The 23808-nt window shown below is 33.8% G+C and overlaps 2 protein-coding genes across 2 annotated transcripts; both read right to left on the reverse strand.

Moving 5' to 3' along the window:
• Positions 1–10920: 10920 nt before the first annotated feature.
• On the reverse strand, positions 10921–11820 carry LOC141693156 (agamous-like MADS-box protein AGL62). Its single transcript, XM_074498174.1, has one exon. The coding sequence runs from the start codon at positions 11682–11684 to the stop codon at positions 11106–11108; it is 579 nt and encodes a 192-aa protein (XP_074354275.1). The 5' UTR covers positions 11685–11820; the 3' UTR covers positions 10921–11105.
• Positions 11821–12931: 1111 nt separating this feature from the next.
• Positions 12932–14897, reverse strand: LOC141689142 (uncharacterized). Its single transcript, XM_074493326.1, has 3 exons — positions 14388–14897; positions 14090–14219; positions 12932–13968 (listed from the first exon to the last, which is right to left on the reverse strand). Exons 1-3 carry the CDS (start codon positions 14518–14520, stop codon positions 13149–13151), a joined length of 1083 nt encoding a protein of 360 aa, XP_074349427.1. The 5' UTR covers positions 14521–14897; the 3' UTR covers positions 12932–13148.
• Between the last annotated feature and the right edge of the window lie 8911 nt (positions 14898–23808).

The raw sequence follows: 23808 nt of genomic DNA on the forward strand, positions 1-23808 counted from the left end.
TTTTTCCAGCATGGCAAAAGTAAGTGAGAGGAGTACCACCTTAGTAGGTGAAGGTGAGGGAGTGAGTTGTGTGAGCCAGGGGGAGCCCCTGATGCAAGAACATAGAGAAAATGAGAGAAAGGCAGGTACAACAGATATAAGGATGGATCCAGCCATTGCTAGTGAGTCAATGATTGTGAATGATGCTGAAAAGGAAAGACAATTTCAGCAACATTACAAAGCTGTTATTGATAACATTTCCTTGGATGCTGACACTTTTACTCATCCTGTTTCAGCCTATCAATTATTGGCTGCACAGGGAAATGTGGAGGCAGAAAAGACACTACATCTAGTACATACAACAGCATCTCTTCAAAGGGACAAAGCTGCTATTAACAAGATGCCTTCAACAGCTGGTGAGTCATTTGAAGAATTTGGAGTAAATTCTGATGATGATGACTTTGTTTCTTCTGATGGAAGCATGAACTTAGGGGGAGATGAAGGCCCTAGTTCTATTCCAAATCTACCTGAATGGGCCTTAACAAAGGAGTCTACAACAGGGCAATTCAATGTCTCCTTAGTCAAACAAATCAGTACTATCAAACAGGCCATTCAGAAAACTTCTCATGCTGGTACAAAGGCTATCCTTACAGCTCACTTGGACTCACTGCATCTCATGAAGTTGCAGCAAGTAAGACAGAATCTGAGTGTGGATGAACTCAGAAAGGATATTGCTGACTTGAAATCCTACAATTCTGAAAAATTGGATTCAGTCATGCCCTATGGTACAATACAGGACATTTTGTTGAGATTGAAAAAGGAATCACATACTGAAAAGAGGCTGGCCAAATTGGAAGACAGAGTTCAAGTTATTGAAGATTCTGTGGCCACCATTCTTCACAACCAACAATCTCAAACAAATCTACTTATGCAGCTGGCAAAAGCACAGGGCTTGACCCCTCTCCTTGATGATAACAAAAAGGGGGAGAGTAAAAGGGAAGGGGAAGGAGAGCCATCTACAAAAATCCAAATATCTAAAGTGCTAGTTCCTGCCATCACTACTTCTCCAATCATTCAAATCAAAGGAAAGCCTGATGGAATTGATTTAATCCAGCTAGCAGCAGCTGAAATTCAAGTGAAAGAGCAAAGGAGGAGAATTGATGAAAGGATGCAACAGTTGTTTGGTTTTACACAAGATAAATCAATATCTGTGAAACATAGCACAAAGGTTGAACCAATCAATATGGAGCACAAGCCAGAAAGGAGAAATAAGGTTGGAGAGACTTCTTTCAAGAATCTAAAACCTATGGTTCTCAAGCCCAACACTAGATCCAGCAAGGACTCCACAAAGAACCCTCTAGACTTTGCTCAGATGAAAGAAGTGGACTTTCCTCTTCCAAAGCCTGATGAAGACAAAGTTTTGGGTGCTAGCATCATAAAACACAAGGAGACCATGGATGAGGAAGTAAGGAGAAACATGGCTATTATCTTTAGAGAGGGAAAGAGCATATATGTGATGCAAGGACATCCCAAATTCTCAATAGCCAAGAGGGAAGAAACCAAAAGGTTAAAGAAAGAAGCTGAAAAACTCAAGGCTGACAAAAGAGCACAAGCAAAGCTTGAACAAAAGCTAAAGTCAAGTCTAGTTGAAAATGAAAAAGGAATTGAAATCAGGGGTGAAGACAAGATTGCAAACTTAGATGAGGTTTTTGGGAGTATATTTGGTGAAAGTATGGAGGAAAAAGAGGAATGGCAGAAGGGAAACAGAAGAAAGGCCAAGGCACATAGAAGGAGTGAAGACAACACTGAAGAAACTAAATCTCTACCTTCCATACCTGAACCCTTTGTTGCTGATCCCACTATGAACATCCATGGTGAACCAATCATCCCAAAAGAGGAACCTATTGATTGGGATACCATCAAGTTGCCTACTTTTTTAACCACTCTTCCACTACCAAAGAAACAGAAAAGAAAATCCAAATCTACACCTCCCCTAAACTCTAAGAAATTCACTCAAAAACATAAACCTAACCCTAAGCCACCCATTTCTAAAGATGATTATGTTCATATCTGTGACATAAAAGAAATTTCAGACATTGAACTCTATCTGGATGAGCTGGAGGATGTAAGGGGAATTGCTGCCTACAGACAGCTACCAGAGAGATTGGTGTTCAGATACAAAGGAGCTGGGGAAAGAACATGGCCTCTCTACAGGATTCTGAATGAAGGCTACTCTACCTTGATCAGAGTCTTTTCAGCCATACAAAAGGATTCTGGCTTTACCAGGACTGCCAAGACTGAAATTCTCAACAAGATTGCCAACATAAGGAAAACTTGGAGGGAGCCCAATGCTTTGCCCAGAACCTTACTCATTCAAGATTGGGGAACTACAATTCACAAATCACCTCATTGGTTGATGGAATTCAGAGATGATAAAGGAGTCAGAAGATTTTTCAGACTTGAAGACCAACTCAAGATTGCCAGCAATGAAACTCTCAAAGAAATGCAATCTAAGTTGGATATCAGTGATGAAGATGAAGCTGAATTCTTCAGACAACTCCAACTCCAAATTGAGGAAAATGACAAAGGGCTAGGAAAGAAAACCAGGGAACAAAGAAGAAAAAGATGATTTGCTCAGGCTAGAGGAGCACCCTTGGAAATACTGTAAATCTTCAATTACCTTCTATTACATACACTTTTGCAGCACTTTTAAATTTCTACTTAGTTTCAGTTCATATATTTGTTAAGTGTTTTGTTATCATCAAGTTAACCTTGAATTTATGTCTACAATTCTTATAGACATAAATAGGGGGAGATTGTTAGGAATATATGTGCATTAGTTTGATGATATGTTTAACAAAACACTTAAGTAGAAAAATAGTGTTTGTAGCCTCAACGGATAAGACCATTTTGTCTATCCGTTGATGGTGTAGCTTTACTTAGAAATAAGTCTAGTGTTGTAGCACATTTCAGTCTCTGAATTTGAGATATAATTCTTAAATGTTGAGGGAAATTATAAGTCATGTTGACTTCTAGAGGATATGCAGATAGGAAGGCCAATTGTAAATATTTCATGCCTTGTAATTTTGTATAAATGAAATGGTGTCAACGGATAACTTAAAGACCTTCAACGGATGAGAAACAAAGCTTCAACGGATGTCTCTAAAGCTTCAACGGATAACATCCTTCAACGGATAGAGCTTCAACTACTAACACATCAATGGATGAAGCCATCAACGGATGAAGGCTTCAACGGATGATAGCAGTTGACAAGTGGTAGTTGTACCTACAAACAGAGGCACATGGGTTGACAGAGACAACTGAGATGTGGTAGCCTATTTCAGGAACATCAGAAAAAGCAGCCGTTCTACTCTAGTATAAAGAGGCAATAGTCAACAATACACTGGAGTAAAATGGAGAAGAAACAAGTGGAGAACTTATTTTATTATTGTACTTTTTATCTTTGTCTTCACTTGTAAATTTGGTAATATATAAACCAAGTAGCAGCTAGTAATTAGACAAGAATTTTTCCAGAGCTGTTTAGAAAAATCTTGAGAGAAAAATTATCTAGTTTGTACTAGGACGCAGCTGTGATCAACTTCTTGAATCACAGATTTTCTGAAATACCATCTCTGGTGGAACAACAATCCACCAAAAAAGTTTTTAAGGTCTGTTGTGTTCTTTACATTAGTGTTTGAATATATATATGTCTGTATTAGCTTAAAGCAATTCATACACTTGTTTGTCTTAAACACATAGCCTTTGAAACTGCTCAAAACTAGAAAAAGTTTTGAGATTTACATTCAACCCCCCTTCTGTAAATCTCATTGTTAGTCCACTAGGAATAACAAGAACCTGGTTGTGCCTGAGGTACTTTACTTAGAAGCTCCAACAACAATTCATCCATCAACAACACCTGTTACTGATGTTACTCAAACTCCAGAATTGTCTACTACACCTTCTCTGCATCTAGATGTTGATGATCAGAATATAGGTGAGCATCAGGATATGGCTGTTGATCAGAACTTGGAACCAGATCAGCACTTAGAGGATGATGTTGAAGCCTCAATTGCTTCTCATACTGTTGTTCTATCAGAAGATGCTGATTTTGTTAGTTCTGATGCTTCAAATGCTGACCCTACTGGTGATACTGCTATGAATGCAGATGCTGATGCAGCTGGTCCTTCAGGACATGCACCTCAGCAAACTGTTCACAAAAGTGAGTTAGTCAAGAAGTTTACTCGAAGAGAAGCACCAGTGCCTTGGAATGAAACTCCTAGAGGACAGGAGTGGACTAAGGAATGGAACTCAGTTACCTTTGTTCCATCTGAAAAGATTCTTGCTGAGCACTTGGCAAAAGCTGATGAGCTGTTCAATCATGATGATTTCAAGACACGGCTTCGGGTCACTGCATTGAGTACTAGACATCTCCAAGGTCTCCATTCAACAACTCATGCAGAGTCACATAAAATTCAGGAAGAATTACTCAAGCAAGACACAATTAAGAAACTTGAAAAGAAAAGTTTCTTTAAACCTACCTTTGACAGAGTTGCTTACATTGAGAAGACCCAAGAGAAGCAACAGTCTCAGATTGATGATATTTTGAAAAGTCAAGCTTCTCAGCAATCTCAACTCGATGAAATCCAAGTCTCAGTGGAATTTCCTGTCTCTCTTATATTACCTGCTGATGTCAAAAATGGGGAGAAAGTAATTAAGTCCAAATGCAAAACTGATAAGACACTGAAGGGGAAGGATGATGAAAAAGATGACCAGGGAAACTATGGAATGGGTGGAGGTCATGGTCAAGGTAGAAATTTCTCATCAAGAAGAGCTGGAATTACAAGTCACAGGACAAGTTCTGATGCTGGAAAAAGAATTACTTCTGCTACTGGTAAAAGGATAAGTTCTGATGAACTTTTGGATCTTGATGAAGAAATGTCAAGACAATTATTTCTTAAGGAAAATCCAGGAATGGACTTGGAGAGTCTGATGGAAGAAGAAGCTAGACTTAAATCAGAAAAAGTCAAATCTAAATCTGAAGCTTCTGGTAAAAAGAAACTTCCAAAGCTCAAAGGCATTGTGATAAAAGAAAGGACAAATCCTGAAGCAACCAAAGCTAAATCACAACTGCAGATAGATCCAAGGTCCAAGGGCAAAGAGAAAGTTGGTGAACCTATCAAGGTTTATGTGCCTCCTGTGAATGAAGAAATTACTGATGAAGATGTTGATCTTGCTCTGACTTCAAGAAAAGTTTCTAAGACAACCTCTGACATGGCTCAAGTTGTTCAGAGTCAAGAGATAGTTAGTTCTGATATTTCAAAAAAGCAAGTAACCTCTGACATAGCTCAAGTTAACTTGATATCAGAAGATAAATCAAAGGAAACCTCTGACATTGCTCATGTTAAACCTTCAAAGATAATTCTACCAGGATTCACCAAAGCCAAACAGACTCAACCTTTGAAGACTGCTGCAAGTGGTTTTGAAGCAAGAGTAGTTACTGGAAAGGAAGCAAGAGATAAAACTGGATTGGGAAGTGTTGATGAAAGAAGAATACAGAACACAACCAATGATCCAACTTCCTTAGGTGAACCAGGTATTGGAGCAACTCCTGAGAGATTGAATCAACTAGAATCTGTACAGATGGTTTACCATACCTACTTGAAAGAACACATCTTGTTGTACTTCATAACAGATGGTAGCGTTTATCATATAAGGGAAAATGCCATTCCACTGAAGTATTTTGAAGAACCGGAATATGTATTATTCTTACTTCAAGTGAATGACAAAATAACAGAAAGTGCTGCAAACTATTTGAAGAATCAGATTCATAGACATAAAAGGCTTTATTCTGTTAAGTCTGACAGCACATATCTTCCAAAGTACAGAGATCACAAGGGTGATATTGTTGAGATGAAGCTCAACTCTGCTAAGATTATAACTACCTTTCTGGGTTACAGGGCTGTGGAGTTCAATCTTGAGTCTGACAAGGCATATTTGATCAGACTGGATCAGGACATAAAGAAAGCTAAAATTAATGATCTCAGGGCTGCAATCTTTCAAACTGGTGAAGATTCACAAGAACTTAAAAATGCTAAAAGGAGGATGATTGATAAACTCAGATATGCTGAGAGATGTTTGTTGAAGAACTATCTCAGAACAACTCCTAACATCAGAGAGATCAGAAGATGAAGCCAAGTCAAGATCTACAACTACTCAAATTCTGATATGAATACAGACTGAAGTTGTTATCAGAAGTTAAAGATTGGTAAAGCTTTAAGGACTGTAAGTTGTAGTTATCTAGTCAAAATTCTCATGCATTTGTACTTAATGTTTTTGACATCATCAAATATCTGTTAAACTTGTATATTATGCTAATTTACAAGTTGGGGGAGATTGTTAGATATATTTGATAATGCCATGACTAATGTGATTTATGTTTAGTTTACAGATCTTACTTAAACAGGACAAATCAGTACTTAACTGAAATCAGCACTTATACTGAAGTCAGAACTTAAGTCATCAGTACTTAAGGTTCAGAATATATTTATCAGAAGATAATATTAGGACTTAAAGGAAATGTTCAGATAAGGAAGGCAGCTGATTCACAGGAAGAGAAGATCGAGACAAACATAAGAAAAGATATGCATGAAGAAGGAATTCTATGAAGAATAGAATACTTGAAATAAAAGATATCTGATTGATATATTTTAGGAAGCAGAATTATATTTCATATCAATTAGCGATTATCTTGTAACTGTGTAGTATATAAACACAGATATAGGGTTTACACTATAAGTGTTATCAATATTGAGAAGATTATTTATTGAAACCCTAGCAGCTCTCGTGATATTTGTTCATCACTGAGAGAGGACAGTTCCATACTGTAACAGAGTTTATTGTTTTGAATAAAGTTTGTTTTCTGTTACTTGAGTTATTAAAGTTCGATTTGATTGTGCTATACACTGTATTCACCCCCCTCTACAGTGTGTGTGACCTAACACCGCCCGATAAGAACGGAAAGAGAAAGAAGGATTGAAATCATGAATTCCTTTCCTACTAATAAAGGGGGTTTGCTTTGATAAGGGTCTTTTTGGCCTATAAAAGAAAGTAAATAATAGCAGGGAAGGGCTTTAGCATCATGTTTCCAGAGTTTTGATCACAAGCCCAAATAAGCTATATAGGCATATCTGGGCTTACAAATATCATGTCATGGATAGGCTGAAACGAACGATCTTCAAAACCCAAGTAACCAACTGTCATATATAGTATAATATCTCCGTGTTAGATATTGAATGCAAATAAAAGTAACACAGACGGAGAGGGGGTGAATTTGTTTCTTGGATTTTACTTAGCTATCAAAACTTTTTGGATTATGGTTGAACAAAACAGTTAGAAATTGTAGAGATATATTGTTTAACAATAAACACACAAAATACAATATATCAAAAACTACCTTAATTGTATTAATTAAGTTTGTCTTGCTACAAATCTTTGTTCTTAGAAAATAAGAACTCAGCTACTATCTTGAGAGAATATAAAAATTTTCTAGATCTGTTTGTTACAACTAAACTAAGGACCCATGCATACTTTATAGACTAACAACACAAGTTTACAAAATTTGCACTAAAATGTACTAAACCAATTTCTAAAGCAACCTTGTCTATTTCCTTTTCTGGTGTTTACAAATTTGTGCAGAATCTTGCAGGTGTGTGACCATCCTTTGTCTAGTGAATCTTAGCCCTTGATCGTGTATTCTTCAAACTGCTTTTGTAATCTTTCCAATTCAGTGCTTGAATTGTTTGTTGACTGATAATCTTAAATCTTGAACTTGTTTGTATTCTGAATTTAAGATAGTATGTCGAGATCTCTTTTTGTTCTGTAGAGAAATGACATATTGATAAGTATAATGATTTATCGATATCTTGAGTTCTCTACATGTATATTTGACTTGTTGAGGTCTAAAATTCTCTACATGCAGAATGACTTGTCGACATCTCCAATTATCTACATGGGCTTTTGACTTGTCGACATCTTGAGTTCTCTACATGAAGAATTTGACTTGTCGATATCTCTGAGATCTCTACATGGAGAAATGATTTGTCCATATCTCTGAGATATCTACATACACATTTTGACTTGTCGATATCTTTGAGATCTCTGCATGGAGAAATGACTTGTCGATATCTCTGAGATCTCTACATACAGAAATGACCTATCGATATCTCTTAGGATTTCTAGACTGACTTCTTGATATTACTTGATATGTGACTTGTCGATATCTTGACTTAAATCATTTTTACTAAAACAATATTATTCAAATCCAAGTTGTTATACCTCTCTTTGTGGTAAGATCAGGATTTGTTCTTCTTCCAGAGTTTATTCCTTAGCTTGAAAGGTGTTCACAAAAAAATCCTCCAGTTTAATCTACTAAATATTTTTACAGACTATATGAATACAATTACAGAATACAAATATTGATTATCATACAACTTAATCTTAGGGCTGATACTATAACTTAATCTTGTTATATACATGCATGTCTTACACAACACTCTGCTATTTCGAAAAACCACTCATATGCCTGAGTGATTGCCATTAGGAAGAGCAATTTCAGTGAGGAAAGAGTGCGCATTACACTTAATCATCCCTTTTGGAGGCATCACCCAACGAGCGTTAACATTTAGGTTCCCTGGCTCCATACTTCTACTTGATATAATTTTTTTTAAAAAAATAACCCTTATAAAAGTGTTTGAGAGGCTGTGTAATACTAGGGGCAAAACATTATTATATATATATATATATTAAACTGAGCCAAAAAATTACAATGGCCCAATCTAAAATAAAATAACAATCAAGATATAATCTTTGATAGCTTAAGCCTTCAGATAAAATAAATAATATATATTATTAAATCGAGCTTATACAAAATTAAATTATTTATTCGGGTTAAAATACAAAACAAAAAAATAGATATAGTTAGTTGGATTTGTTGAATCGGGTTAAAATAAAATAACAAATGCCACTGGCGTGTTTTAAAAAATTATACTACTACGTCGGGTTAAAACACAAATAATTGAAAGATGGTTTGTTAATTCGTTGTTCGATATAATGACATCTGGCTAAAACAAAATAATGTACCGGATAAAAATAAAATTAAAATAAATTAAATATGATTACTTTGATTTGATTGAGAAATGAGCTTATATAATTACGGTTTTTCTTATATATTTATAATATTTATATATTTATAATATTCATACAATTTTATATCAAAACGAAACTAGATAAGGTTCGTTAGTTTGTATAATAACGATATTGTAGAACAAAAGATTATAAACATCCAGGCTAGAAAATATTATACAATTTATATTCGAAGATAAAACAAAATTTAAATTAAAAATATTTAGACGAGCTAAAACAAAATAATAAATACTTTTATTCTGGATAAAATAAAATAATAAGATATGAAAAAACTTCGTCACTTAAATTTTTTAATTCGAAATAAATTTTAAAAAAATTACACAATATTATAAATAATATGTACATCGCACGGCTTGTAAACGAGTAAAATATAATATTAATATATAAAATTTATCCCAAATTTCTTCTAGTCATAATAACAAACCCCGAATCCAAAATATAGATAGTGAAAAACTCAAAAAGTACCAAAATCACTTTAAATTTGATCAGGTCCAAATCAAATCAGATAATCAGGAACTCCATGGATACCAGCATCACTTTGAACCTGCAAATTATGTCCCGGTCATTAGTGAGACTCATGTTTATTTCCAAAAAGTTCCAAGTCATATATTAGCCAATGTCTGAGGCATGTGCCTTGCACGAGTGCTAGTACAATAAAAAGCACAACTCGACAAACAATTAAGAAAAGAAGTTCAATGTTGGAGATGATTAAAAGTATCAGAGCAGATAGAGAGAATAAAAAAGTTGAAGCCGTTACTAGAGCCAAACTTTTAGTTGCTTAAGCAGAGAAGGAAGCAAAGGCCATTAAGTTAGCTGCAACCAAGAGTCCCTTGCTCAAGCTTTCCTCGTCGAAACTAGAAAGCTCATAGCCGAGGCAATTCAGTGCATTGAATCTATAGGGGGCGCTTTTGATGATAATAACTCAAACATTCTTTCGAGCCTTAGTGTTAGTAGTGTCGATAAAAATCTATATAGAGGTTTCTATTGAGAATGACTCGAACATTCTTTCGAGCCATATTGTTAGCAGTGTCGTTCCCATTGAGAATGACTCGAACATTCTTTCTAGCCATATTGTTAGCAGTGCCGATAAAAAGATTAAAAATAGGTCTGATGATTTGTTCATAAAGAATCTGATAGAAATAAATTAATCTCGAGCATCACTGTCAAAATTTGATGACATTTCAGACTCAGCTTTAGATGACTTTAATTTGCAGGAATTACTACCGAGCAACTCGTATGATGTGAAATTTATGAGAGAGTGCTTTGTACAAAATCAGATGTTGAAATAATGGCATCTAAAGAGTTGTACAGTTGCCAATATATCATAATTCATATATGTTGTAGTATCATTCATGTACTTGGGTTTTATTCAAGAACATCGGTACTGATTGGCAGTCAGGGAAAAAAAAAATTTGGGGCGGTATTTATTCTATCATTATCGTTTAGAAGAAAAAGATATATCTTTTGGAAGGCGTATATATATAATGTTATATTAAACACGAAATATTAAAAATTTTGATGTTGGTCCTTCGTCACTCAATTTAGAACCGTCAAATCAAATTGATGAGAACCATTATATATAATCTTAAAAATTATTAATAAAGGGATATAAGTTTCAAATCCTATTAGCAACATATATTAAAATTATAATTTATGATAAAAATAATCGTGCATTGTAAAATTATTATACAAGTGATAAGGTTGGAATCCTAACTACACTATATTTAAAAACAACCGTGCATCACAATGGTTATATACTTGTATTAATAAAAAGAAGTACAAGAAAACAATAAATTAATATAACATTGTTTATAACATAGCATATATAAAATATAATATAAATTTATCCCAATTTCTTCTAGCCAGAATAACAAACCCTTGATCCAAAACAGAGATCAGGGAGAACTCAGAAAGTGCCAAAATTACTAGACTGTCATCAAATCTTCATTAGCATCACCAAAATTATTTGAAAGTAACTCATCAAGTAATCCATCAATATTGTGATCTGACGAAGAACTCGCAGACATATTCTTCAACTCGTCAGCTTTCTTTGTCAAATTGAACTTCAACTTCTCCAATGAATTAATAAAAGTCTCAAGTTTATGAACCTCCAAATTCTCAAAAGACTTTTCCCACCACCCGTCACTTCGTTCGACACTTTTGAATTTATTCTTCTCAACTTCCAACTCCTTGCAAATCTTTCCGTACTCTTTGTTATACTCTTCCAGCATGTAAGTTGGATTTTCACTCACCGCAGACGAATTCGAAACATTATTTCCAAGATAAGTATCGATAACAGAATCGACACTAGGATGACCGAAAGCAAACACACGACCTCCTTTGGATTGAGCAAGAATGGCAATCTCCGCACCGCTTAAAACACATAATTCACTAGCTTTGTTCAACAGTCCGCGGCGACGTTTGGTGAATGTGACCCGACCGCTCTCAGTTTTTTCTATTTTCTTGATTTCAATTTTCTTACGACCACTTGTTTTCTTCATCATGGTGGTTTCTTGAGAAGAAAGAAAAGATAAGATAACGACAATTTAAGATATTCAGGGTTAGGGCTGAGGATAACATGTATTTATACATGTTGAACACCAGCTAAATATTGCATCATGTTTTCGACTCTGCAAAAGGGTTTAAAGGAAGCCCATATCCAAGTAATTTTTCAATATAAAGTTGAAATTTAATCAAGGTGAAAAGTTATTTAGGTAACTTTTGAAAAGTTTACTTAATTTGATAAAAAAAATTATGCCCATTAGTGTATACAAAACTTAAGTAGGATCCTATTGTCAAAGACTATAAAAGTATGTGCGATCCCTTTAAGATTTTCAGATGGACCGGTTCCTTACGAAGCTTAATTTAGGGAAGGACTCGGTCGAGTACTCCCACTCCCATTTATTTAATTTACATATTTGTTGAGTGAAAATCCTGAAATTTTGCATAAGCATATCGAACAGCTTCGTTTATGCAATTATTTTTTTAATCTGTACAATAAACTGTTGTGATTAGATAACACTGAAGTAAATTAATGATCAGGTGTTGAGCAATGTTGTACCAAATCACCGAATGTTGTAGCAAATCACCGAAACTACTACATCGGATCTGATGCTACTTCTGATTTTAGTTTTACTGGCATCGCATGAAGGATCATCTCTCAGAAATTTTGCAGTAAAATCTTAGAGCAGACTATCATATTAGCACTGCTGAGACAAATTGTCAATTCTTATAATTTGATGTTATCTGTAAAATTAGCTTTAATCTTTTGTAGGGTATTATTTATGCAGTCGGTGCTAGCTACGAGCCTGCGAGTATAAAATTAATTACATAGGCCAACATCGTGATCGGAGGAAGGTGAGGGCATTCAAGAGGTGGTCCAGGTTCGTGAACGGTGCTCTTTGGTTGTGCAGTGATGACCTGACTTGTCTAAAAAGCACTTGATGTGCAATTCAGCTTCTAATTCTCACCATAGAATCAGTGTTAACTGGGGAGATACTTTAACATCAAAGTTTTACTTGTTTTATAGGAACAAAAGATGATCTGTCAGAAATCGTATTTGCATTTTTGTAAAGTTTAGATTATCGGTCATAAACTGAGTTTAGTTTCGACTGAGGGATTATTGCATCTGCAATTTGAAGTTGCAGAACTGTAATTCAAAGTTGAGGATATTTTAATCTGCCATCTAGGCTTGTCAACGGTTGGGATTTGGATTAGATTTGATTAATTTTGTATCCATATCCATCTGATAATTTTTCGGCCAATAAAATGTAATATACAAATTTGGGTTTTTATACCAGAAGGCATAAGGTACATGTTGAAAATAGACTATACACTAGTCCCTGATATGAAAATAACATAACATAGTTTTGATACAACACATACAAAAGGTGAGAATGCCCACACTTTTGATCTAGGAAACTAGTTTGTAATAAATTAAAAAATAGTGACAATATAAATCTATCTGATTAATTACTCTCTAGTTTATGATCGCTATTACTTCTTCCTTCATCACCAGGAGTTTCCCACAGCCAAGACATTACCATTCTCTCTTGTTCAGCGTCCCAGAAAACGTCTCCTTGCATACCACTATCCGAATAATCCCATAGCATATTTTCTTCGGATTCTTTACTTATGCAGGAAGTAGAATTTGTCGTGGAAGAAGTATTAACCAACATGGCATTCATCTCTTTGTTCTGATCATTAGCTTCCACCAGCTCATTACCTGTGTTAAAGGCCGGGGTGGTTTCCTGGCCGCTGAAAGCCACATCACTTAGCACCTTATTAATAAAATCCATCTCAAATGCTTCATCTATCAGTATATTATCATCAAAACCAGAATCTAGGAAAGTTTCAGCAGCTAAATCTTTATCCTGAACAATATTAGTACCCAGACCATGCTGATGAGGGAGTCTTGTGGACTCGGTTAGACCTCTATCGGTCCACACAGGAATATCACCAAAATTCCCCTCCTCGGTAAATGGTGTTGGAGGCTTTATTGGCACTTTCTCATCACAATCGCCCTGAAATTCTAACAATCTTGGAGGTGAATTGCAGACTTTATCTTTCTTTTCAGCAAGCAGAATCTTCGGGCCCAGCTTGCTTCTTCGTTTCTTCGTGATTTTCCGGTCCACTTTGGGTTTAGAATCCATTAACAGTAGTGTATCATTTTGTTCGATTTGATCAGTAACCAGAAACCTCTCTGCTTTTTTGCACAAATGAGAATTCCAGTAGTTTTTGATCTCGTTGTCTGTTCTACCGTCTAAATGACCGGCAATCATAGACCACCTATCAACATATCAAACACAAAATCATCATTTAACCTTGCTAAGAACACAATTTTTTTCATTATTTGGAAGGAAATAATACTGAAATTCAATTACAGTAGCTAGTACTAATCAGCACTGACCTATTTCCCAAAGATGCATGCAGCTTAATAATCGTATCTTCCTCATCAGACGAAAATTTTCCTCTCTTCACGTCAGGCCTCAAGTAATTAATCCATCTTAATCTGCAACTCTTACCGCACCTCAGTAATCCTATAAAGAAAATTTATTAATACGCATCCATAAACATACATTGCAAATGTAAATTACTCCGACAAATACTTAAGTGTCGTTTGATTCATGAGAATTGAACGAGGACTGAGATTTCAATGCAAAACATGTACGACCATTCTTAAAATTTGATCAATTACGCGAACATACCAGCTTTTTTAGGTAATGATCTCCATGAGCCTTCACCATTAGCACGAATGTAGTTCGTCAAGATTTCATCTTCTTTAGGTGTCCATCTCCCTCTCTTCAATCCCACTTTCTCACAACAAGGTGTTCTTCCCATTTTTGGAAAAATTTCGTTTTTTCTTGACAAAAAACAAAGAAGAAAATTTTCGTTTTTTTCTGTACCTTCCGAAACCAACAGACCTTACAAGTTACAACTAGCTCTATACAAATGTTGTGCTCTATATGAAACAAAGACAAAATTGCAAAATCAAGTAGCAACTAGTTGACTACATAAACACATATTTATACGTATATAGCCATAGGCACCTGTGCGGAATTTTTCTTCGAAACGACACTGAATATATTTTGATGAGAAAACATCCTTATATAAAAAACGTCAAACTATATTTTATAAAAGACACATATTCCTGGATACGTATGTTCTGTTCTTGGACGTATGTACGTATAACAATGGCTCTTTGCAGAAGATTCCTAATGCATTTGAAATTTAACTTGCTAAATTGCCTAATTAAGCAAATCAAACTCAATGAGTAACTAGTGCCGTAATTTTTTTGTAATGTAGCTAAATAACATGACGTGAAATTTTCACTCTATCCGAAATCAAACAATGCAACTTAAATATATTAAATAACTAACATGATTATCACAACTAATTAAAATTAAAGATAAATAAAATGGATTAAGTGGTTGGTTAATGAATGTGCCACGGTGACAAACAAAGGAGAGTATTGTCGTGGCTTCTCAGCCGTCGCCTGGCTACTTACCGACAACTTTTATGTATGTACGTATAGTTCATTACGTACATTGAATTAGAAAGTTCATTTTTTTTATTCTATTTTTTGTGTTACTTGTACGAAAGCATAGAATTTTTTAAAGGATGTCAAAGTGTTCATATCGCTGGACTACATGTAGAATCATGCTTGCGTCACTATATATATGCTTTATTTTTGAAATACCAAAATAAAAAAACAGAGTGAATTGCAGAGTAATGACAATATTTTTTACTTAATTTAAAAAATAATGTCAACGAACGAGCATTAATATTTTTTAAAATAATAATCCTTGTGAATTTATGAATGTGAAATGGAATATTCTCTTACGAAGTTAAAAGGTGGAATGAGCCTGACAATTTTTTTTGAATTTAAGAAAAAGTTAGCGCGAGTCAGTTTTTCAAATTACAAAAATAAAAGTATAGATTAATTGGTGATCTTGAATGGTTGACAACTTTTTTAACATGCGACCATCAAGCTATAATTCTTTCAACTAATATGAAAAAACTATAAATAGAGTATTTGAAAAAGGCGATTTTACTGATAAATCAGACGGACGGAGAAAGCATGTACAATTAGATGATAAATGTGACAACGTGATTGATTTTATGTAAGCTTGCAGGATTTGGACTAGCAACCATTTTATGATATCAATATGCCGTCTTTCTTGTTGTTTCCTGAAAAGTCAAAACAATATTGCGACTTAAAATGTTTTAAGTCAAGATTGTCTTTAAATTTCTCCAATTGTTGTACGATTAGTTTTATGTGAATCTTTTTCTTCGCAGTGATCCTTTTCAAAATTTGGATGGATGAAAAGAGATGCATGTGTATAGATTGTTGGTAGGACAATAATACTCCGTTCGTACTAGATTAGTTATTTTATTTAACTTTTTCATGTAATTTAAGGTATTTTGATCGCATATTATTGTCAATTATTTTTCAATTTTTTTTTGTGAATACAAGTTTTTAGATTTAACTTTTTATTTACAAATAAAATAAAATAAAATGAGTTCTACGGTCAAATCAACTTAAAATACAAGTGAACGTTAAAGTGGACAACTAATTAGAAATGAAAGGAATATTAGCGCCGCAAAATGTCTAAAATTGGACACGGCCGAATTGGTTCGGTTCCGATTAAGATTATTCTATTATCTGTTTACCATTCTCCATTTAGTAGTATTACATGTTTAAAATTATCAAACAAAGATTATAAAATCATGTAATAAATGAGATGATATATTATAATTGGTGTTATTTACGTGAGAGACGCGTTTCAATCAAAACTTATCACATGTTATTTTTGTGAAAAATTGTGTACTGTTCTATTTATCTGTTTACCATTCTCCATTTAGTAGTATTACATGTTTAAAATTATCAAACACAGATTATAAAATCATGTAATAAATGATATGATATATTATAATTGGTGTTATTTACGTGAGGGACGCGTTTCGATCAAAACTTATCACATGTTATTTTTTGTGAAAAATTGTGTACTATTCTATTTAGGTTTTACATCGTATCGAGCATTTAAAAAAATTATAATTAAGATCAACGTTATTTGATTCGTTTGGTATAACCTTGTTTTGTGTTACAAGAGATCAAAAGTTAAATTTTCTTTCGACACGTGAATTGTCCAGGTGCTAGTAGAAAAGCCATGCATATAAAAGCAAGGCTCATACGTTGGTTTACTCGACCGAATTGTTAATTCGCTAAGCCTTACGGTGGTTACTACAAAATATTTCAATAATATCAATAAAATTTTATAATGAAAATTAATTTGTTTAATAACAAATTATCAATAAAACTGACATTATTGAAAAAACCACAATAGTAAAAAATAACTAACATAAAAAATTGGTTGGCCCTAATTTTTCAACGACATTAATTAACTTCAACCGATCATTTTATTGATAGGCTGTTTTGCCAACAAATAATAGGTTGGATCCCGTCGAATCTAACATTCTCCCACTTGGCCAAGGGTCAATTCATCGTCATTATACATATAACAAGACTTTGATTATTGGGTTTTACATCTCATAAGACAGGTTAAATCTTACATCATACAAGATTAGAATTAAAAGTAGTATCATAATTATATACAATTATGAAACAGTCCTCCAGTTACACTCTCAGTACAATAGTAAATCTTACTAGGATGATCAACTTAAAGTCATTAATAACGTAATATATCATAAACAATAGCAAAATCAATACGTCCATGCGATCCTTACATAAGTGTTTGTTCCATAAACTTCAAATGTGCACAAATTAGAAGTAACAAACTGAATACTTTGTCTAAATACCATAACATAAAGTGATCACAATACTAGTGTCTTACAATAAAATCTATATTAATAAGAAAGATTATCAACCAAACCCATACTAGCAATATGTTCTCGAAAGATATTCAGCGATAAACCTTTTGTCATTGGATCCGCCAACATAACAACTTTACTAATTTGCTCAATAGACACTTGTTGTTTTTGAAACATTTCTCGCACTACAATATATTTATATCTATGTGTTTTGTCACATCACTTATCTTGTAGTCTTTAGAAAAAGAAACAACAACATTATTATCACAATAAACTTTCAACGGTCTAGAAATTGTGTAAACTATTTTGAGGCCGGTGACAAAATTTCTAAACTATAGAGCTTGTTTCGTCGCTTTATAGCAAGCCACAAATTCAGCTTTCATAGTAGAAGAGATATGCAACAATTGTTTAGCGCTTTTCCATGACATAGCCCCTCTAGAAAACATAAAAACATAACATGAAATAGATTTTAACTCATTCTTACACCCAACATAATCGGAATCGGAATAATAAACAACCTTAAGTTTATCCGTCTTTCGATATGTGAGCATAAAATCTTTTGTATCTTGCAAATACTGCATGAATTTTTTAACAACATTCCAATACTCTGCACATGGATTTACATAATGACTGATGTAATCCAAACTCGACGACTTGTCGACGAACTCCTCCATCCCTATCACCAGACTATCTGCTAACAATCGCTCCCTAAAAGCTAAAGTTCTGGGGCTCGGTGGGGTAGCTACCTAGGATTCAACCCCCTTCAACAACTCCTCCTCATTCATAAAGTCAAAAGAATTATATTGGGCTAAGTTATGGGTAATCTCTAAGTGATTGAGATTCAGAGAAGACTCCTGATCACCCTCTTCGAGGGGCCTCTTTTCGGGATCCCGGTCGGAAACAGTATTTTTAGACGAAGAGGAACTTATCACATTCATATTTATAACAAAACTGATGATTTACACAGAGATACGACAACGAAGATAATAACAACAAGCACAGTAAGAAGAAAAATGAAAACTTTACCAAGAAAGAAGGAAGAACAAAGAGGAGAAACTTATAGTTGAAAGAATGGAGTGGTGGCAAACAGCAGGAGCGACGGTTTTAATCAAACTGCAGGGAAGCCGAGCAGTTATTTGATCTCCCAATAAGAAAAAAACTTAATATATATATATATATAGGGGTTGTTCAAATAGAAACTGCCTTAAAATAAAAACTAGAAACTAAGGTCCAACCCATTAAAATTTATTTGAGCATTCAGTGTTCATCCTTTTGTTAGTCCAATACACTCCTTTATCAGTAGTCGTAGTCGTGATATTATGCATAAATACACAACCCCACACATAACTCTTACATGCAGCCTGTTTTACAATGTACCTAATTCCCTTTATTTTTAAATTATTTTTTTGTCATTCAACAAGTTTTTTAAAAAAATTTGACTTCACTGTATTTTTGTACATCCTTCAACGATCAGTATAAATACCATATGTGCTATATTACGACGATAAATCATTAATTATACTTACGAGAATCACTAAAATTTAGCTAATTTAACTAATAATATAAAAGGAATAGAGAGAGATATTAAACTTTATTGGACCTGGTCCACTTATGTGGGTTATGGTTTTATTAAGCCCAAACAAATAAATGAAAAAAAGCACAGGAAAAGGTCTGAGAGCATAAAAAGAAATTAAAAAGGGGAGAGAAAGTGTTGCTGTGAGTATGGTATTCATACTGATATACTCTTCAATCACTAAATTGTATGACGTCAATCATTAAAATGTACATAGTAATCACCAAATTACACGTAGTAATTACTATATTGTACATAGAAATCACTATTTACATGGTATGGTTTATAGGTTTAGGGCCTACCCTAGACTAAGTTAGGGTTTAGGCTCTAGGATTCAGGGCAAACCCTAAATAGATGGAATGTTTATCAACTAATTTTTTATTATTGGAACGAGCGAAATATTTTTAAAACCTATTTAATGAATTGGTGAACCCTAAAAAATTAACAACTATTAAATTAATTTCCAATTTAAATTTTAGATAGTAATTTCTAGATCTTGAATTATTAAATTTTGTAAACAAACAAAACACATTATTCAAAAGATGTTGAATAGAAAATGGAATTTGAAGAAACTGAAATACAAGAAAGTCAAGATCAATTTCAAGATAAAGAACCAAACAAGAAACCAAAAATGAACAAGTGGAAGAGGAGGACAGTGAAAAAGATAAAAAAAAATTAATATATTACACATGTTATTCACTAAACTAGTAGTTTGTGTGTAAAAGGTAAAACGTATAGCAGGAGATTAATGGTGTATGATGGGGGAGATAGATGGGACACCAGAAGAAAGGTGTGGTACAGGAGAAATGCGATAAATCACTAATTATACTTACTAGAATCACTATAATTAAGAAAGTTATGAAATTATAGTAATTCATGTTTAGTGATTATCTTAAGTATAAATAGTGATTTATCGTCGAAATATAGCAAGTATGGTATGCAAATTAATCGTTGGGAGATGGAGAAAAATATAGTAAAGTCGGATTTTAAAAAAAGATTGTCGATTAATAGAAAAAATTAAATTAAAAACAGATACACAAATATTTACGTAGAGATGTATGTGAGAGGTAACAGTTGGAATTGAAGGGAGGAGAGAGAAGGGGTTGGATAAAATTTGTGTGGTGGAGATTCAATTCAAACTATAAAATTAGTGGTTGTCATTGGTTTCTAGTTTTTAGAACAAGGTTGGTTTCTATTTGATCATCTCTCTCTCTATATATATATATACAAAACATATATATGCGTGTGTCTGCCCACCTAAAAAACAAAAAAAAACAAACAAATAGAGAACAAACGGAAAAATACATCTCACTTTTGTCTTTGTTCTTATTTATCATTCTATTTTTTATTTTTCTTCCATTTTTTTATTTTTTTTACTTTATACACTAACTCTAATTATGTCCGCATTTTACACCTTTGTATCCAATTTTCAGAGCTCAAAGCATCCACAATAAAATTAAAAATATTGCCCAAAACAAGGGGGAGGACAAATGTTGGACCATGGACTCAAAGTAAAAGGCTCAAGATGACTGTATTGTAATATATAAATAGTATTTAATCTGAGGCGCAAAAGGCCCAATTGTAATAAAATAGCCTCTTAAAGCTTTCCTATAAAAGGGGAGTTAAGGCACATTTGTAAGGGCTGGACAATTAAATAAAAAAGATCTTCTTAAAATATTAATCATGTATATTCGTTAAATATTCGGGTAGCCAATGTCAAGGCCTGTGCCTTGCACGAGTGCTAGTACAATAAAAAGCACAACTTGACAAACAATTAAGAAAAGAAGTTCCATGTCGGAGATGATTAAAAGTATTAGAGCAGATAGAGAGAATAAAAAAGGTGAACAGTCACTAGAGGCAAACTTTTAATTGCTTAAGCAAAGAAGGCGGTAAAGGCCCTTGAGTTATCTGCAACCAAGAGCCCCCTTGCTCAAGTTTTCCTCATCGAAACTCGGAAGCTCATAGCCGAGGAAATTCGGGGCGCTTTTGATGATAATGACTCAAAAATTCTTCCGAGCCTTAGTGCTTGTAGTTTCGATAAAAATCTATATAGAGCGTTTTTATTGAGAATGACTCAAATATTTTTTCGAGCCATATTGTTAGCAATGCCGATAAAAAGATTGACAATAGGTATGATGATTTGTTCATTAAAAATCAGATGGAAATAAATTAATCTTGAGTCTCATTGTCAAAATTTGATGACATTTCAGACTCAGCTTTCGATGACTTTAATTTGCAGGAATTACTACCGAGCAGCTCCTATGATGTAAATTTTATGACGGGGTGCTTTGTACCGAGGCATGGAGGTTTTTACTAAAAATCAGATGTTGAAAGAATGACATCTGAAGAGTTGTACATGTGCCAATATATCATATATGTTGTAGCATCATCCATGTACTTGGGTTCTATTCAAGAACAACAGTAAATTGACTGATTGGCAGTCCAAAAAAAATAAAATTCTTTGGTGCAGTGTTTATTCTATGATTATCGTGTAGGAGAAAAAGATAGATTATTTTATTTAAATAAAATGAGGTATACAGTCAAATCTCCTTAAAACACATGTAAAGTTAAAACGTAAAAGTTAAAGTAGACAACTAATTTGAAATGAAAGGAATATTAGCGCTGCAAAATGTCTAAAACCGGAGACGGTCGAATTGATTCGGTTCCGATTATTATATTATATGTTTATCATTCTCCATTTATTAGTATTATATTTTTAAAATTGTCAAACAAAAATTATAAAATCATGTAATAAATGAGATGATATATTATAATTGGTGTTATTTACATGAGAGACGCGTTTCAATCAAAACTTATCACATGTTATTTTTGTGAAAAATTGTGTACTATTCTATTTAGGTTTTACATCGTATTGAGCATTTAAAAAAAATTACAATTAAGATCAACGTTATTTGATTCGTTTGGTATAACCTTGCTTTGTGTTACAAGAGATCAAAAGTTAAATTTTCTTTCGACATGTGAATTGTCTAGTTGCTAGTAGAAAAGCCATGCATATAAAAGTAAGGCTCGTACGTTGGTTTGCTCGACCGAATTGTTGATTCGCTAAGCCTTACGGTGGTTACTACAAAAAATTTCAATAATATCAACAAAATTTTATAATGAAAATTAATTTGTTTATTAACATATTATCAATAAAACTGACATTATTGAAAAAAACACAATAGTAAAAAATAACTAACAGAAATAATTGGTTGGCCCAAATTTTTTAATGACATTAATTAACTACAACCAATCATTTTTATTGACAGGCTGTGTAACACCCCCAATTTCAAGGTCGGGAATTCGGGTTGTTACGATCACTTAATATTGTCTAATAAATAATTAATCCTCTTTTCACATCATTACTCGACCTTTTAACCAAACTCACACACACACAGGTTATATGCTCAGAAATATTACTAAATTAACGTTAAAGTATTTAAGTTATTACAGACCGAAGGAAATTGTCCCAAAAGGGTGAACGCCGAGAACAACTCTACATGAGACTGGCTCGGGTCACAACTAGTCTTGGTTCAAGTACTCAAAAGGAAACTATCTCTACTCGTATACCTGAGGTGGCTGGCGGACGAACAGTCTATGGTACTCACGTGCGTCCCCTACCCGCTTGCTGGCAGTCGTCCTGGTTTGGCCCATGCTGGTAATCTGTTGTGATATGATATTTATAAAAGCAAGAGTGAGCACTAACGCTCAGCAAGATATAGATATCCATTATTTAAATATGATCATTTAGGGAAAAACAACCATTAAGCATTATATATCCAAGGTTTCTAAAAGTTTATATGCTTGTCAATTTTATGATAAACTCAACTTTAAATGTATCAGTTTAATCAGTTTATACTCGTACTCATTTCATCTCAAAATCTCAATATGATGCTTGAACCAAGATTCTCAAATGGATGTGATATATATACATCAACATCCTTATTTAAAACTCAGCCTTATCGGCCTTCTGCTGTAGGTTTCACACCAATTTATCCAAAGTGGAGGAAAGGGACTATACTGGAATAAACCATGTACCGGTGATCAGCCGAATACGAAATTTTCTCTACTAGTAGAAGGAATACAAACCTAGCCGCCTTTGGGCTTATCAAGACATTACACGATGGTTGCCCATTTTCGTGCAAGTCCGAAAGTCACTGGTCACAGAGACCATATAACTGTATACTGCGCCACTCCGCGCTTGGTCACTACTCGATACCTCTCCGTGCCGGGCAGGCCACATTCCATCCCCAAAACAATTATATCATTTACATAAAATCCTTTATCGAAGGAATAGATCGTTCTGAGTTGACCTTTAAATAAGATGATTTATTCATCACTTTTAATTCAATTGATCCTTGGGAGTTGTCGGAGTTTTGAATTTAAAATCATTTTCAAACCCTTAACTGTAGTAGAGTTTTACATATATTGTTCACTTGTTTTTCGTTGAGCGAGGAAGAAAAACCCTTATGCTTCTAGACTAAGTTCCCTAAGGTTTTGATAGGTTTCAGATGATTGATCTCTTCCGAGAATTTTGAATAATTTAGAAAGTATCCTTGGGAACTATGTCTATTTTTAAATGATTTTTAGAAGTACGGAATATTAAATATTTACGCTCTCATAATATTTTTAAGAAGGGTTCAATGAATTGATAAAACCTTGAGTACTAAATGTTTCTCAATAAGGTTCAATGAATTGATAAACATCTTAATTAAATACTTAAG

The sequence above is a fragment of the Apium graveolens genome, chromosome 10 (genome assembly GCF_009905375.1).
Source record: "Apium graveolens cultivar Ventura chromosome 10, ASM990537v1, whole genome shotgun sequence".
NCBI lineage: Eukaryota > Viridiplantae > Streptophyta > Magnoliopsida > Apiales > Apiaceae > Apium > Apium graveolens.